The following is a 16,339-nucleotide window of genomic DNA, read 5'->3' on the forward strand; positions in this document are numbered from 1 at the left end:
TGTATTTCAACAGGGGTTTCAATGTGGGCACTTGTGGCTTATACACAGGTGCGGCTTATGTATGTACCAAATGGGATTTCCTTTACAAATGAACTCGGTGAGCCTTATAATCCGGTGCGCTCTGTAGGCCGGAAATTAAGGCATCTGTGTGAATAGCGTTTGAATTTCATAAGCCAGGAACACGCACTGAAGATCGACAAGCGCCACTGTATCAGTTTCTACTGACAAAGCCATTAGCGACGCTTCCTGCACACCGCTGAGAGACTAATGATGTGAGCGACATAATTAGCGGCCTATTGTGTGCGTGTACATGAAGGAGTGCTTCACGGGGAACTCATGGCAACGCTTACGGTGCAGTCCTGCAGGAACATCCGCCACACGTCCGCGGTGAGTCCTTTGTACGCGTCGCGCGGCACGTCGGGCGACACAATGGCGTGATTGACGAGCGCCGAGAGGTGGGTGCGCACCGTGGACAGGTGACGGCAGTATGCCAACCCTGGTTGATGAGAAAGTACAATATTCGATTCTCCCACACAGGTTTTTGTTGATTAAAATGAAGATACCAATGCTTTCAAGGTGGGCGGGGGGGGGGTTACTGTGCATTATAGTGATAGCATTCAAATATGATATATGACGCTCCATGCTAGATGCCCTGGAGGGGGTTACAGAGTAAAGCTACAATTAATATTTTTAAAACAGGCCTCGGATAGCAAAATGCACCCACGTTTTGGCCACAATCTTTCAGATTATACGCTGTACAAACAAAACGTCGTGGACTGATATTATATATCCATCCATCCATCCATTTTCTTTTGCCGCTAATCCTCACGAGGGTCACGGGCAGGAGGCGGGGTACACCCTGAACTGGTTGCCAGCCAATCGCAGAGCATGCAAACTCCACACAGGCGGGGTCCGGGATCGAAGACCAGATCTGGCCCGCCGCGTGATTTTATGCGGCCCCCGGAGCCAAATCTAGCGTGTCAATTTCCATGATTCTTGTAAAAAAATCCGTACCAAAATTTCAAATTTTCATATATCATCAATGATCAAGTTGAGATATTACAAGCATTTTCGTGTTACCAAACGCGAATGGTTGAAAAACGCCTTACCCTTGATTTCTGATTCCAAAACTAGTTCATAAACTGATGACGTAAATATGATGAGATGATTAAATATTTTTGTTCCACAGTCATAACGGCCCTCTGAGGGAAACCTGAACAACAATGTGGCCCGCGAGAAAAATGAGTTTGACACCCCCAGGCTTAGACAAACTTGTACAGTCCGGTCCAGTACACCATGGCTGCCATTCCTGTATATTTCTTTCTTTCTCTTTCTTACCCCGACGTCTTTGTGGAACAATCAGGACTGATGAGACCACTGGTGTCAAACTCAAGGCCCCGGGGGGTCAGATGCGGCCTGCCACATGATTTTATGTGGCCCGCAAAGGCAAATAATGTGTATCAACTCCTGTGATTTTTGTTTGAATTTGAACCAAAACTTCAAACTGCCACATCATGAATGATGACATTGAGATATTGCAAGTATTTTTGAGTTACCAAACATCAAAAATAGTTGAAAAACCCATTACCCTTGATTGATTTCTGATTCAAAAACTAGTTGATAAATTTAATGTGTAAATATGACGGGTCAAGACTCACTGACGGCGTAGTAGTACACACGCCTGCCTTTGGTGCGGGCAGCGTGGGATCGATTCCCGCCCAGTGATGGTGTGGATACCTGCCCTGCAACTGACCGGCGACCAGTTCCGGGTACAGTCCGCCTTTCGCCCGAAGCTAGCCTGGATAGGCTCCAGCTTTCCCGCAACCCTTGTGAGGATAAGCGGCTCGGATAATGACATGATGCGTCAATTAAAGATTTTCGTGGTTTCAGTCATAATGGCCCTCTGACAGAAACCATAACTACAACGTGGCCCGCGATAAAAATGAGTTTGACACCTCTGGATGAGTCCACGACATTTTATCCATTGTCTCGTTGTTCCTTTGTAATATGTGCTTCAAACAATCCACCCCCCCCCTCCCCAGACCTCACGACCTTTTACCATTGTTTATCCCTCTTTTTCCTTTCTCCTACGGTACAATGATAAGAAGAAACGCTCCGCCTTTTATCGGTGTTAACATCCTTTTTTTTTCAGGCGCACAATTCCGTTGGAAAAGGTGAATCGAAACGAAAAGCTTCACGTACAGCCGTAAAATGCCCTCGAGATGATCTGATACTTCATGTTGTCGCATAGCAGCTTGAGAGGAGTCCTGAGGAGAAACAAGAACACGACATCGCAACTCTTGTCATCTGTTTACATAAAATAGAATGATACACTGTACATGAAGCTGTCATGATGGCAGAGGACAATGCGTCTCTTGAACGCAACTCAAGCCTCCATATAGAAAACATCAAGCCCTGACGTAATTCCAATTACTATTTTATCTCATTAGCATATTCTAGTTGTCTAGTTGTTGTTATTCTTGTTGCTTGTTCGAGGAATAAAGTTGATGAGCCACACAATGAAGTTATGGGAAAGAGTAGTGGAGGGTAGAATCAGGTCAACAGTCTGGTTTCATGCCTAGAAAGGGTACCACAGATGCATTATTTGCCTTGAGGATGCTCGTGGAAAACTACAGAGAGGGTCAGAAGAAGCTACATTGTGACTTTGTGGAACTCGAGAAAGCCGACGACTGAGTACCAAGAGGGGAACTGTGGTACTGCATGCGTATATCTGGTGTGGCGGAGAAATATGTTACAATAGTACAGGACATGTATGAGGGCGGCAGAACAGCGGTGAGAGGTGCCGTAGGTGTGTCAGAAGAATTGAAGGTGGAGGTGGGACTGCATCAGGGATCTGCGCCGAGCCCCTCCCTGTTTGCGGTAGTAATGGATAGGCTGACAGATGAGGTTAGACTGGAATCCCCTTGGACCATGAGGTTCGCAGATGATATTGTGATCTGTAGTGAAAGCAGGGAGCATGCAGAGGAACAACTGGAAAGATGGATAGAATGAAGATTAGCCGAAGTAAAACAGAACATATGTGCGTGAATCTGAGGGGCGGAGGAGGAAGAGTGAAGCTCCAGGGAGAAGAGATAGCGAGGGTGGATGACTTCAAATACTTGGGGTCAACAATACAGAGAAATGGTGAGTGTGGCAAGGAAGTGAAGAAACCGGTCCAAGCGGAGTGGAACAGTTGGCGGAAGGTGTCTGGTGTTCTATGTGACAGAAGAGTCTCCGCTCTGATGAAGGGCAAAGTTTATAAAACAGTGGTGAGGCCGGCCATGATGTGCGGATTAGAGACGGTGGCAATGAAGAAACAGGAAGCAGAACTGGTTGTGGCAGATATGAAGATGTTGAGGTTCTCGCAACATTTTCAAGTCAGTGAGGAAAATGCCACACATTTTTCTGCCCATTGCGGCATCCTGCTGTCGTCTCTCGCCTTCAAGTACAAATGTGGCCAGCCAACGGCCGTGTATCATCAAACCTTCATCGGTTGAAGAAAAGCAAAATCCCATCGTGATCCGATCATCTCTCACTCTCTCACCTCTCTTGGTTGCACCCTCTGGGCGCGGAGCCGTCGGAGAGGTTGCCCTGGGAGCAGGACAAGCACGAAGACTTCCTGAGGGTGGGGTGCCACATCGCCGAGGTCTGCTCCATCAAGTCTGGCGGAGTCGCTGCCGAAGGCACACACACATGCGTCATTATCCTCACTGTCAATGCGTAATTGCTTCCTCTGCATGGGCGTCAACAGTTAGACGAGAGAACGATTTCATCTTAGACGGACGGTGTTGTGCTGTTCGATGCACGAACATCTTCAAAAGTCTAAATCAGTGGTTCTGAAACCAAATACCACCTCAAAAAAATACTTTCATCAAATTTCAATAAATCATTGCAAAGTGGAGGATCATTTCTCAATGACCTGAAAAGAGCTGGGACGACCGTTTCCAAGGTGACTGTTGGTAATACACTAAGACGTCACGGGTCATGGTTTGAAATCATGCACGGAAGGTTCCCCTGCCTAAACCAGCACATGTCAAGGCCCGTCTTAAGTTTGCCAATGACCATTTGGATGATACAGAGGAGACATGGGAGAAGTTTTTGTGGTCAGATGAGACCAAAATGGAACTTTTGGTCATAATTCCACTAACTGTGTTTGGAGGAAGACGAATGATGAGTTCCATCCCAAGAACACCATCCCTACTGTGAAGCATGGGGGTGGTAGCATCATGGTTCAGGGGTGTTTTTCTCCACATGGGACAGGACGATTGCACTGTATTAAGGAGAGGATGACGGCGGGCATGTATTGTGAGATTTTGAGGAACAACCTCTTTCCCTCAGTCAGAGCATTGAAGATGGGTCGTGGCTGGGTCTTTCAACATGACGATGACCGAAGCACACAGCCAGGAAAACCGAGGAGTGGCTCCGTAAGAAGCATATCAAGGTTCTGGCGTGGCTTAGCCAGTCTCCAGACCTAAACCCAACAGAAAGTCTTTGGAGGGAACTGAAACTCAGTTTTTCTCAGCGACAGCCCAGAAACCCGTCTGATCTCGAGAAGATCTGTGTGGAGGAGTGGGCCAAAATCCCCCTTGCAGTGTGTGCAAACCTGGTGAACAGTTACAAGAAAGATTTGACCTCTGTAATTGCAAACGAAGGCTACTGTACCAAATATTAACATTGGTTTTCTCAGGTGTTCAAATACTTATTTGCAGCTGTATCACACAAATAAATCATTTAAAAAAAATCATACATTGTGCTTTATGGATTTTTCTTTTTAGACGATCTCTCTCACAGTGGACACGCACCTACGAGGAAAATTTCAGACCCCTCCATGATTTCTAAGTGGGAGAACTTGCAATACAGCAGGGTGTTCAAATACTTATTTTCTTCACTATAACTGCATCCCAAGAAAAGGAGAAACGGTGCTCGAGCAAGCAAAAGCCTTTCTCGGCCGAGCGCCTCTGATCAATCCACCACTCGTCAATTCTCCGGTTAATTGAAGGCTGGCGTCGTCGTAACGCGTGAGGGAAGCTGTGACGAGGCGACGGGATGCCGTCAGCCAGGTTTTTATTATCGGGACACATCAATGAGCTTGGCCCAAGGCGCAAGCCGGGTCAGGAGAATATTGGATGCCGGAATGAAAGCAGCAGATCAAATTAAAGATGCCGGCGCAAGTCCGGTTGTGACACTTTTATTGCTGCATTGTGGGAGCGGGAAGCTCGGCTTCGAGGGGGTGGCGGAGCAAATCGGCCCAGGCCTCCAGCAGTTTTCCAAAATCTCTAATCAAAAACAATGTCATCAAAAAAGAAAAATCTGTACACATTTAAAGAAGAAAAAAAATATTCACTGCAGAGCTACAAATAGGCGGCACGGTGGATCAGCTGGAAAAGCGTTGGCCTCACAGTTCTGAGGTCCCGGGTTCAATCCCGGACCCGCCTGTGTGGGGTTTACATGTTCTCCCCGTGCCTACGTGGGTTTTCTCCGGACACTCCGGTTTCCTCCCACATTCCAAAAACATGGAACATCGGTTTTAAATTGCCCACAGGTGTGATTGTGAGTGTGGCTGTTTGTCTCCGTGTTAGGGTTAGTTAGGGTATAGTTCAGGGTGTAGACCTCCTTCTGCCCGTTGACAGCTGGGATAGGGGGCTTTAGCACTCCCTGCAACTCTCGTGAGGATAAGCGGTGAAGAAAATGGATGGATAAATTGCCCCATTGTGAGTGCGGCTGTTTGTCTCAATCTACCATGCGATTGGCTGGAACCAGTTTAGGGTGCACCCTTCCTTCTCCAGCACTCCCGGGACCCTCATGAGGATAGGCAGCTAAGAAAATGGATGGATGGATGGATGGATAAACTGCTTCTAGGTGTGATTGTGAGTGCGGCTGTTTGTCTCAATGTGCCCTGTGATTGGCTGGCGACCAGTTCAGGGTGTACTCCGCCTCCTGCCCGTTGACAGCTGGGATAGGCTCCAGCACTTCCCGCGACCCTTGTGAGGATAAGCGGGAAAGAAAATGGATGGCTGGATGGAGCTACAAATACAACAAATCTAGGAAAACAGGAATCACCTTTAGCAACTGAAAGTGAAGCTACTAATGAATATCTCACTCCATTATTACATGGCAAAAATAATTCACAAATAAATACATATGATTCTGATTCTGATGAGCACAGGCGGACGGCTCTGCTGGTGGGCGGGCTGTTTACAGCCGACCTAAGTCACCGCAAACGGAAGCGGACGACGCGCAGACCCGTTCCCGTCTTTGCTGAGGCTGATGACTGCGGCGGCGTCTGCAAACTTGAAGAGTTTGACAGGCGGGTGCGTTGAGGTCCAGTCGTTCGTGTGGGGAGAGAAAAGCAGCGGAAAGAGGAAGCATCCTTGGGGCGCCCCCGGTGCTGATAGTGCATGTGGATGAGGGGGCGTCCTCCAGACTCACCTGCTGTCCCCGCCTGTCAGGAAGCTGTAAATCCACTGACAGCTTACAGGCGATACACTGAGTGGGAGAAGCTTGGAGAAGAACTGAATTCCATAAACAGAATCCTCAGGGGGTTCTAATGAAGTGCAGCCCCATCTTGACAGAGTCATCTCCAGACCTCTTTGCTTGGTAGGGAAACTGCAGGGGGTCTAACAGGGGTCCCTGTGACGTTTTTGAGGTGGCGGAGTACGAGGTGTTCAAAGGATTGCATGAGGACAGATGTCAAGGCGACAGGGCTGAAGTCATTCAGACCCATGATTGCAGGTTTCTCGGGGACTGGGATGGTGGTGGAGTGTTTGAAACTGGATAGTAGGATGCTACTTTCCACACTTCCAGAGATCCTTCCGAGGATTAACTGCAAAAACTGGAGCGAGGTGGCCCACGCAGACTTTGATGCTGGATGGCGACACAAGGTCAGGGCCAGCCACTTTGATGTGCTGCAGTTTTTTGACGGTAAATCTCACATCCGCTAGTGAGCGGCAGGTATAGAGCTCGTGCACGCGACGTCACCAATTTCACGGCGCCATATTGCCGGTCAAAAAGAGCTGCGCGACAGTGTGGGGGACGTTGAACCGGAGCGGAATATTCACAATGCCGGAGACTTGTTGTGCTGTTGGTTGTTACAACAGACGAGACAGAAACTCAAAGAGGTCATCCTATAGAATAGCAGCTGAAAAGACCGGAAAGGATTGATGAATTTTCGGCAATTAAACGTAATCGATGGTGCCCAATCAAATACACACGACTGTATAGCGATCACTTCGTTTCAGGTAGGAATTATTATTATATTTTATAATATATTTTATATTATTATATTGCAAAGTTGGTTCATTTAAGAACAATGCATTTAAAAAAAAAAAACTACAGGGAGTCGTCTCCAACGTACACGGAAGCGTGTTGCGCCCAAACGATAAACTTTGGTAAACCTCACCCCTTTTTAAACCTTTTTTGATGTTGTTGTTCATAGGCATTGTTATCAAATGAGTCCAATGCGTATTTAAAAAAAGAAAAACCGTCGGTCACACAGCGGTTTACGTAGGTAAATGTGTGGCCGCAACTCGCTTCCGTGTATGGAGGAGCCGACTCGCTGTGTTTTTTGTTTTTTTTAACAATAATGGTTAATGAATCCGAGTTTGTGTAAAACTAGGAGTCATTGATTTAAATATTGGTATTTGTATTGAAAAAATCTGAGTGGCTCCATCACTATGTGGGATTTATTCTTGATTGAGAACAGATCTAGCGTATGCGTCCAGACTTTTGAATGCTTTCAAACTTTTCCGTGTAAATCTCGACGGCTTACTCACCAGATCCACGTGTAGATCCAGTTGTCCAAGTCAAGCGGAAGCGAATTAACAGTCCGCTTTCTTATCGGTGAAACATCAATTTCAGCATGAAATACGGGTCCTCTATGCCGAGTGTATCTAATTTTTCCACGTACCTTCATTTATTATCACCTTCTAAAAGTCTGATGGCATCGGACAAGACTCCGGACATCGTGCTACAAGACATATTTCCGTGTCGTCTCCAACCGACTTAGCATTAAGCAATGTCGAGCTTGACCGGCAATATGGCGAGGTAAACAAAAGTCGCGTGATTTGATGACGTAGGTGAACGGTATCGGAGAAAACTCTGGGCGACGTGCTACAAGACATATTTCCGAGTCGTCTACAACCGACTTAGCATTGAGCACTGCTTTGCTTGACCGACACTTCTGGCCAGTGATGTGATTTGATGACGTAGGTGCACAAGCTCCATACATAATGAGCTGATGATAACTGCTGGCGGCTTAAATATGCCCGCGGCGCTCAGTATCTTTCTGCCTGCGCTCCAATCAAATTCACACAAATCGTGTTCTGAGAAGTTGTAAATTTATCCCAATTTTCAGCCACCAAATTGTCACTCTGCCAGGATGCTCCCTCAACTGCTGCACCGTAACGCCCAGCTTCTGCCAAATTGGCAAACGTGCACCAAGCCTTGCATTCTGGATTTGCGCACCACCGCAAATGTGCTGTCAACGAAAATCAAGCGCTAATAACTAACGAGAGAACGCGTCATATTTTGGTGTCATAAAAAGGCCTCCAGTGCCTCTCAGTGAACTCAACCCGTGAACAAAATACAAAGGAAAACAGATGCTTTACGAGAGAAAAAATAAAGGGGTCTCACCAAACTCGGACAGGATGTTCGGGAAGAGGATACGGAAGACGTAGTCTGTGGCCTCGTCCTCCTCCTTATCCGAGACCGAGTCTGTAGAACCAGATCCCTGAGGAACCCGCTTCTTCAGCTTCGGGAACACTTTGCCCTGCGACAACCGAACGACAACATCAAGAGTGATGTGACCGAATAAACTGAGGTGTGTACATTTGTCTCGGCTGACATCAATGATGGTTATCTCATAGCTAAAGCGACGTTTCGTCAAGATCTACTATTTTTTGAACCGGGGGGGAATGCGCTAAAATCCTACGTGAGCACAAAAACTTAAATTGTCAGACCCTTCATATTGCGTGGGGTTTGAATGTTCTCTGTGGGGGTTTTCTCCGGGTGGGCACTCCGGTTTCCTACCACACCCCAAACAACATGCAACATTAATTGGACACTAAATTGCCCCGAGGTGTGATTGTGACTGCGACTGTTTGTCTCCATGTGCCCTGCGATTGGCTGGCAACCCGTTGACAGCTGGGATAGGCTCTAGCACTCCCTGCGACCCTTGTGAGGATAAGCAGCAAGGAAAATGGATGGATGGATGGATCACCGAAGTTGATACATATGATTTGCCTTCGAGGGCCACATAAAATCATGCGGCGGGCCGCATCTGGCCCCTGGGCCTTGAGTTTGACACCTGTGTTCTCGTGGGAGTGCGGCTGGTTGTCTCTATGTGGGCTACAATTGGCTGGCGACCAGTTCGGGGTGCTCGTTGACAGCTGGGATAGGCTCCAGCGTTACCCTCATGAGGATAAGCGGCACAAAAAATGGACGGATGCATTGTTTGGTTGATTTATTTAAGTGGTGTTGAACGTTTGCTTAAAAAAAAAAAAAGATTCATAACGACAAGCAAATGAAAACCTCTTTGACAACATTTACAAACGTCAGAAGAAGAAATAACGCATTTATATTTTGAATTTAAGATTAAAAGCATCTGCACGCCCATGCTTATTAATATTTGCCGAACAAGCAGGGTTGCTTTATTTTATTCTGTTTACGCCGCGCACAATAAAACAAAGAGACGCTCATCATGTGTGCATGAAGCGAAAACAAAGCCGAAGAGTCCACATCTGTGGTCTTCACCGATCCGATTAAAAAAAAACGCGCAAGTGCTGTTTCTCCGCAAGAATGGCTGACACGATCGTTTGGGTGCCTCGTGAGGGATGACCCCAGGTGCTGACCTTTCCCCTCTGAGACCAGAGAGGAGGATCCAGCTGGCCGTGCGGAAGGAGACCGTTTTCTAGGCACGAGAGGAACTGGAGCAGGTGGCCTCCCTTGGGGAAGCGAAGCGGGGGCCTCTGGATGCCGTCTTGACTCACCAGCACCACCGTCCCCCCGCTGTCCACTGCAGGAGAAATTTCACCTTTCATCCTCGCGCTTCACCACCAAAAACAAACGGGAAACGATTCTCGGGTTTCCCCGCCCTCACCTTGCTGATGGCAGTGCAGGTACACGATCTCTTCGAGCGGGATCGTCATGGCGTAGTCCCAGTACACGCTGCAAAAAATAAACAAAAAACCACAGAGACTCGTCCGGCGACCGCAGCGACAAATCCGCGCAGTTATTTTACATTCAAATTAAACCCGAGCCGAAGAGATAAGCTAAGCCCGGTAATCAAACCTTCTTACTAAAAGAAGCCAGCCGCATGCATAAACACACGGATATTACAAGGTTTGCCGGTTGGTCTGACGGCGTCTCAGTCAATAAAACCACCTGCAGGCCGCCTGTATGCTGGAAATAAGCCTGATTACATGAGCTGTGTTTACGCTGCATTCAGAGTCCCCGTCAGACACACACACGCACTGAATAATTGAAAAACGCCAAAGTGTTCAAGTGTTACACTAACAGCAGAGTAATCTCGCGTCCCGGCTTTATTTCTCTCCCAAAAACACCGACGTCGAACATACATTATAATTATTATTATATTTTATAATATATTTTATATTATTATATTGCAAAGTTGGTTCATTTAAGAACAATGCGTTTAAAAAAAAAAAAACTACAGGGAGTCGTCTCCAACGTACACGGAAGCGTGTTGCGGCCAAACGATAAACTTTGGTAAACCTCACCCCTTTTTAAACCTTTTTTGATGTTGTTGTTCATAGGCATTGTTATCAAATGAGTCCAATGCGTATTTAAAAAAAGAAAAACCGTCGGTCACACAGCGGTTTACGTAGGTAAATGTGTGGCCGCAACTCGCTTCCGTGTATGGAGGAGCCGACTCGCTGTGTTTTTTGTTTTTTTTAACATAATGGTTAATGAATCCGAGTTTGTGTAAAACTAGGAGTCATTGATTTAAATATTGGTATTTGTATTGAAAAAAATCTGAGTGGCTCCATCGCCATGTGGGATTTATTCTTGATTGAAAACAGATCCAGCAACGAAGTATTTGTATGCGTCCAGACTTTTCAATGCTTTCAAACTTTTCAGTGTAAATCTCGACGACTTACTCACCAGATCCACGTGTAGATCCAGTTGTCCAAGACAACCGGAAGTGGGTTAACAGTCCAATTTCTTATCGGTGAAAACATCGACTTTGGTATTAAATACGGGTCCTCCATGCCAAGTGTCTCTCATTTTTCCACGTACCTTCGTTTATTATCACCTTCTAAAAGTCTGATGGCATCGGACAAGACTCCGGACATCGTGCTACAAGACATATTTCCGTGTCGTCTCCAACCGACTTAGCATTAAGCAATGTCGAGCTTGACCGGCAATATGGCGAGGTAAACAAAAGTCGCGTGATTTGATGACGTAGGTGAACGGTATCGGAGAAAACTCTGGGCGACGTGCTACAAGACATATTTCCGAGTCGTCTCCAACCGACTTAGCATTAAGCAATGTCGAGCTTGACCGGCAATATGGCGAGGTAAACAAAAGTCGCGTGATTTGATGACGTAGGTGAACGGTATCGGAGAAAACTCTGGGCAACGTGCTACAAGACATATTTCCGAGTCGTCTACAACCGACTTAGCATTGAGCACTGCTTTGCTTGACCGACACTTCTGGCCAGTGATGTGATTTGATGACGTAGGTGCACAAGCTCCATACATAATGAGCTGATGATAACTGCTGGCGGTCTGACGGCGTCTCAGTCAATAAAACCACCTGCAGGCCGCCTGTATGCTGGAAATAAGCCTGATTACATGAGCTGTGTTTACGCTGCATTCAGAGTCCCCGTCAGACACACACACGCACTGAATAATTGAAAAACGCCAAAGTGTTCAAGTGTTACACTAACAGCAGAGTAATCTCACGTCCCGGCTTTATTTCTCTCCCAAAAACACCGACGTCGAACATACGTAAACACGCGCCGGGACCGCGTCGTCACCTTCGTTCGTAGTCCAGGTCGCCGACGGAGCCGTTCATGAGCTGATTGGGCGTCCACTTCAGTGTCATGAGGTCGGCCGTCTGATGCAGCGAGAGGTAGCCCGGGATGGCCTCCATGTCGTCCCTCTGCGACAGACACATGGATGGGAGCAGTGAATCAACTCGAATATTAAAAATGACCGGCTGATTTTCCTATTTTCGCTATTCGGAATGAAACAAAGTGGTCGGTCGAGCCAGCTGCGTGAGTGCGCGAGGTGCGTTCGGGGACGCTGCGTAATTGGGAGAACAATATGGAATACAGTATCGCGAGGTGCGTTCGGGGGACGCTGCGTAATTGGGAGTACAATATGGAATACACTATCGCGAGGTGTGTTCGGGGACGCTGCGTAATTGGGAGTACAATATGGAATACACTATCGTACATCCATCAATCAATTTTCTTCGCCGCTTATCCTCACAAGGGTCAACAGGCAGGAGGCGGGGTACACCCTGAACTGGTCGCCGACCAATCGGAGGGCACTTAGAGACAAACAGTCGCACTCGCAATCGCACCTAGGGGCAATTTAGAGTGTCCAATTAATGTTGCGTGTTTTGGGGATGTGGGAGGAAACCGGGGCGCCTAGAGAAAACCCACGCAGGCACGGGGGAAACATGCAAAAAAAAAAAAAAAAAAAAAAAGATTTCTTAAATTATTTTATTATTTATTAGTATTTAAACTATACATGTATGTCTAGTATTCACTTTATTATCAGGAAAAACTTTTTAAAAATGCTTTAAATAGCGTATTTTTTTCGGCTTGGCACAGATTATTTCTTTTTCCATTCATTGTAATGGGAAACATCTTTGTCGCATGTTTTTGAAATCGGAGTGCCCGGAGAAAATCCACGCAGGCACGGAGGAGAACATGCAAATTCCACACAGGCGGGGCTGGGATCGAACCCGGGTCCTCAGAACTGTGAGACCAACGCTTCACCAGCTGAGCCACCATGCTGCCGAGTATAGCACATCGTTGTGAAAATGGATTCCAAGGAAAACTTGGATCAGAATGCTTTCGTTAAAAGACTGTGCGATCACACTCTGATGAGGCTCCAGCACGCCTCGCGACCCTCGTGAGGATAAGCGGTGAAGAAAATGGATGGATGGAAGAATACATTAATTATTTTGTTAATGCGGTCAGCCAGAGCTGCGAGGAATGCAAAGATATTACGCTTCTTTCACCATCATTCCTGTCATTCTGCAGTGCGTGTTTATTTTATTTTGATATTATTTTTTTGCGCATAAAGGACAAAAGCTAATTCCATTTTTTTCATCGTTGTAAGGAAAAAGCTGCAGCCAGCTACTCGTGTGGACCGAAGCGGGGAAATTAAATAAATGCCAGCATTTTTAGAGCACGAGCCCAGCCGCAACATCCATCCATCCATTTTCTTTGCTGCTTATCCACACAAGGGTCACAGGAGTGCCGGAGTCTATCCCAGCTGTCAACGGCCAGGAGGTGGTGTACACCCTCAACTGGTTTCCAGCCAATTAAGACAGCCACACTCACAATCACACCTACCGGCAATTTATTTATTATTAATTTGTCCAATTAATGTTGCACGTATTATGGATGTGGGATGAAACCGGAGTACCCGGAGAAAACCCACGCAGGCACGGCAAAAAACATGCAAAGTCCACACAGGCGGGGGCGGGATCGAACCCGGGACCTCAGAACTGTGAGCCCAACGCCCAACATATTGAGGAAAAAAAATACAGGAAGTGAACTACCGGCAGTTCATTTTTAGAAGAATGTAGAAAATGTAAAATATGAGTTATTACAACGTAATATACTGCATATTTAAGATTTGAGAAAAATCGCAACGTCATTTCTCTCCGATATCCTGCAGTCCTACTTTTGGAATTGATCTAAAAGCATGTTCAGTACATATATTACATACGCATATCTTGCAAAGTCTGTTTAATAATTTTGGCTTAGCTCGCGTAGTGTATATGTATATATATATATATATATATATTTTTTTTTTAACTAAAGACTTACCGGCTGAACGAGGACGTTGTTTTTGCCGAACAGCAGCGTCGCCCTGTTGTTCTGATGCAGCGACTCGACGTAGTCGCGTGCCGACGGCGAGGGGGAAGGCCGCTCGTCCATGCTGCTGCTGGAGTGACGCTTCTGGATCTGCAATATTAATTCCAAAAGAGCAGCATCACGCTACGTGTGCGGAGAACGTTTCATTTACCTGGTGTGTGGGTGTGGTGTGGGAATGAAAGTCATATTTTTTAAAGGGCCACAGACATACTTATAAACATTCTAAAGTAGATATTGTCATGAAGAATACATATACGATTATTCTCTTCAATGTCTGTACCAAAAAAATTAATATGAGCGGAGAGCGCGTCATCCGTGTTGCGAAAGTCTCACTCGACATCCCGGTGGCGGCCATATTGGCTGCAATGTCATCAACAGATGTCACACTGGGACATTCGCCGTATAAAACACGTAGCGGCACCCGCTATGGGAGAGGAACAAGAGAGATTTTCGGGTTTTCCGACGCGCTTCTGAGAAAAAAGCTCTCAGGATCGAGTGAGGTGACCAGGGTGATATTACCCTATCGTTTCCAGCCATATTTAGATGATATGCGGATCACTTCTAACTCTCGCAGACCGTATGTATGATAGTATGTAGCGTACTCAGCTGCGAGGGACGACAACGGCGTAAAGCGACCACGAAGAGCCACCCCGGCCCAAGCCGTGATCGGCGGACGCGGCGCATCGACACGTTTAGCACCCCTGACTTACGTACACGGATCTTTTGTTACGTTCTGAGAGGATTACGTCCCCGCGCCAAAACCATTATTTTTTTTTTAGCAGCTGTATACACGCCGACCTGTCATTTGGAACCCACAAAGGTCTCATCCATCCATTTTTCACGACGAACCGGGTCTTTTGGAAACATATGAAGAGTAAATCCATCCTCCCGAGTGTTCGAACAATATCCAGCCATACAACGAGCCGCCATTTTGGCCAACGCGAAGGAACAACGAGCTACCTTCCCGAGGCCACCTGAGTGGGCTCCTGCTGATAACGTCACTTCCTGCTTCTTCTCGAAAGCAAATCCCTTGAGAGGATTTTCACGGCGGGAGTTACAAAAAAGTCATACACGTCGTGTTTTGCGGTGAAAAAACGGATGAGTTCATACCGGCTTTGTCGGCCGGGGTGGCTCATTTTCGCCGCCGAGCTGGGCCGCTTTACGGTGTTGTCATCGCACGCGGCTGGGTGAAACATTGCCGACAGGGTTGTTCATAGCCGCCGCCGTCGTCGTCCGTGATGAACAACACCGCCGGTGGCGGCAGCGATAAACAATTGTTTATGGCGCACACGGCCGCGAGCGACGACGACGCCGTAAAGCGGCCCGGCTCGCCGGCGAAAGTGAGCCACCCCGGCCGACAAAGCCGGCGGCCTTCCCGGCCTTGTCAACCGGGGAGGCTCGTCGCTGCCGGCCTTGTCGGCTGGGGTGACTCGTCGCGGCGCTGGGCCGCGATGGCTCATCTCCACCGCAGGAGTGGATCGGAGGGGGATCGCATATCATCTAAATATGGCTCAAAACGCTAAGTTAATATTGCCCCGATCATTTCACTCGGTTGTGAGACGTTCTGTTCTTCGAAAAGAGCTTCCGTGACAGAAGGGGCGTGTTGGTGTCCCATAGTTAGGGCGCACCGCGTCTTTTCATTGGCGAATGTCCGGGTGACATCACGGACAGAGGATGCAGCCAATATGGCGACCACTTGGATGACACTCCTGCAACTTTGCGCATACGCGCTCTGAATAATGTTATATGTATTTTCCATTAAATATCCATTTTAGAATGTTTATAGGGATGACACTTGACCTTTAAAGCGCCATTTCGATGCAAACCGGTGTCGTTGAAGGGGAAACGTACACACAACGCGGGCCTCTTGGTGGGCGAGTCCTGCCTGCAGTGAGCGCTGTGGATGCGATGCCTTTGCACCAACTCGTCGGCCGAGGGGTCGGTCCAGAAGTGGTCGGCGGTCTTCATCTTCGTATACTCCAAAGCGCAAGGTCCCACTGTCGCACGGAGGTTTCACAGTTACAGCAGGACAACGGCTGGAAAAATCTCCTGCATCCGAAGCTCGAGCACAGTACAAATACACGTTTCCTGAGCTCCGCCCGTAAAACCAAAGAAGAGAGACTATAAGAACGGTGCACAATTTATGCCTCTGAGGATAATGCACTGCTTTCCAAGTTATTATGCAAATGATCTTTTTCCCAGATGCAAATGATAGTGAGGATCATTTTCAATGCATCACATGTTAAGAGTAACATACCA

At 47.3% G+C, this 16,339-nt stretch overlaps 1 protein-coding gene across 2 annotated transcripts in view; it reads right to left on the reverse strand.

Moving 5' to 3' along the window:
- Window positions 1-16,339, reverse strand: part of sgsm1a (small G protein signaling modulator 1a) — a 65,919-nt gene that overhangs the window by 7,820 nt on the left and 41,760 nt on the right. For both annotated transcript variants that reach the window (XM_061817676.1, XM_061817677.1), the window contains 9 exons: window positions 15,932-16,077; window positions 14,033-14,170; window positions 11,999-12,123; window positions 10,097-10,164; window positions 9,849-10,012; window positions 8,632-8,767; window positions 3,545-3,674; window positions 2,203-2,267; window positions 351-496 (listed from right to left, as the gene is read on the reverse strand). In XM_061817676.1, coding sequence (XP_061673660.1) covers window positions 351-496; window positions 2,203-2,267; window positions 3,545-3,674; window positions 8,632-8,767; window positions 9,849-10,012; window positions 10,097-10,164; window positions 11,999-12,123; window positions 14,033-14,170; window positions 15,932-16,077 — 1,118 coding nt within the window. The remainder of the gene's footprint in view (window positions 1-350; window positions 497-2,202; window positions 2,268-3,544; window positions 3,675-8,631; window positions 8,768-9,848; window positions 10,013-10,096; window positions 10,165-11,998; window positions 12,124-14,032; window positions 14,171-15,931; window positions 16,078-16,339) is intronic.

Source organism: Syngnathoides biaculeatus, chromosome 4 (assembly GCF_019802595.1).
Source record: "Syngnathoides biaculeatus isolate LvHL_M chromosome 4, ASM1980259v1, whole genome shotgun sequence".
Lineage (NCBI taxonomy): Eukaryota > Metazoa > Chordata > Actinopteri > Syngnathiformes > Syngnathidae > Syngnathoides > Syngnathoides biaculeatus.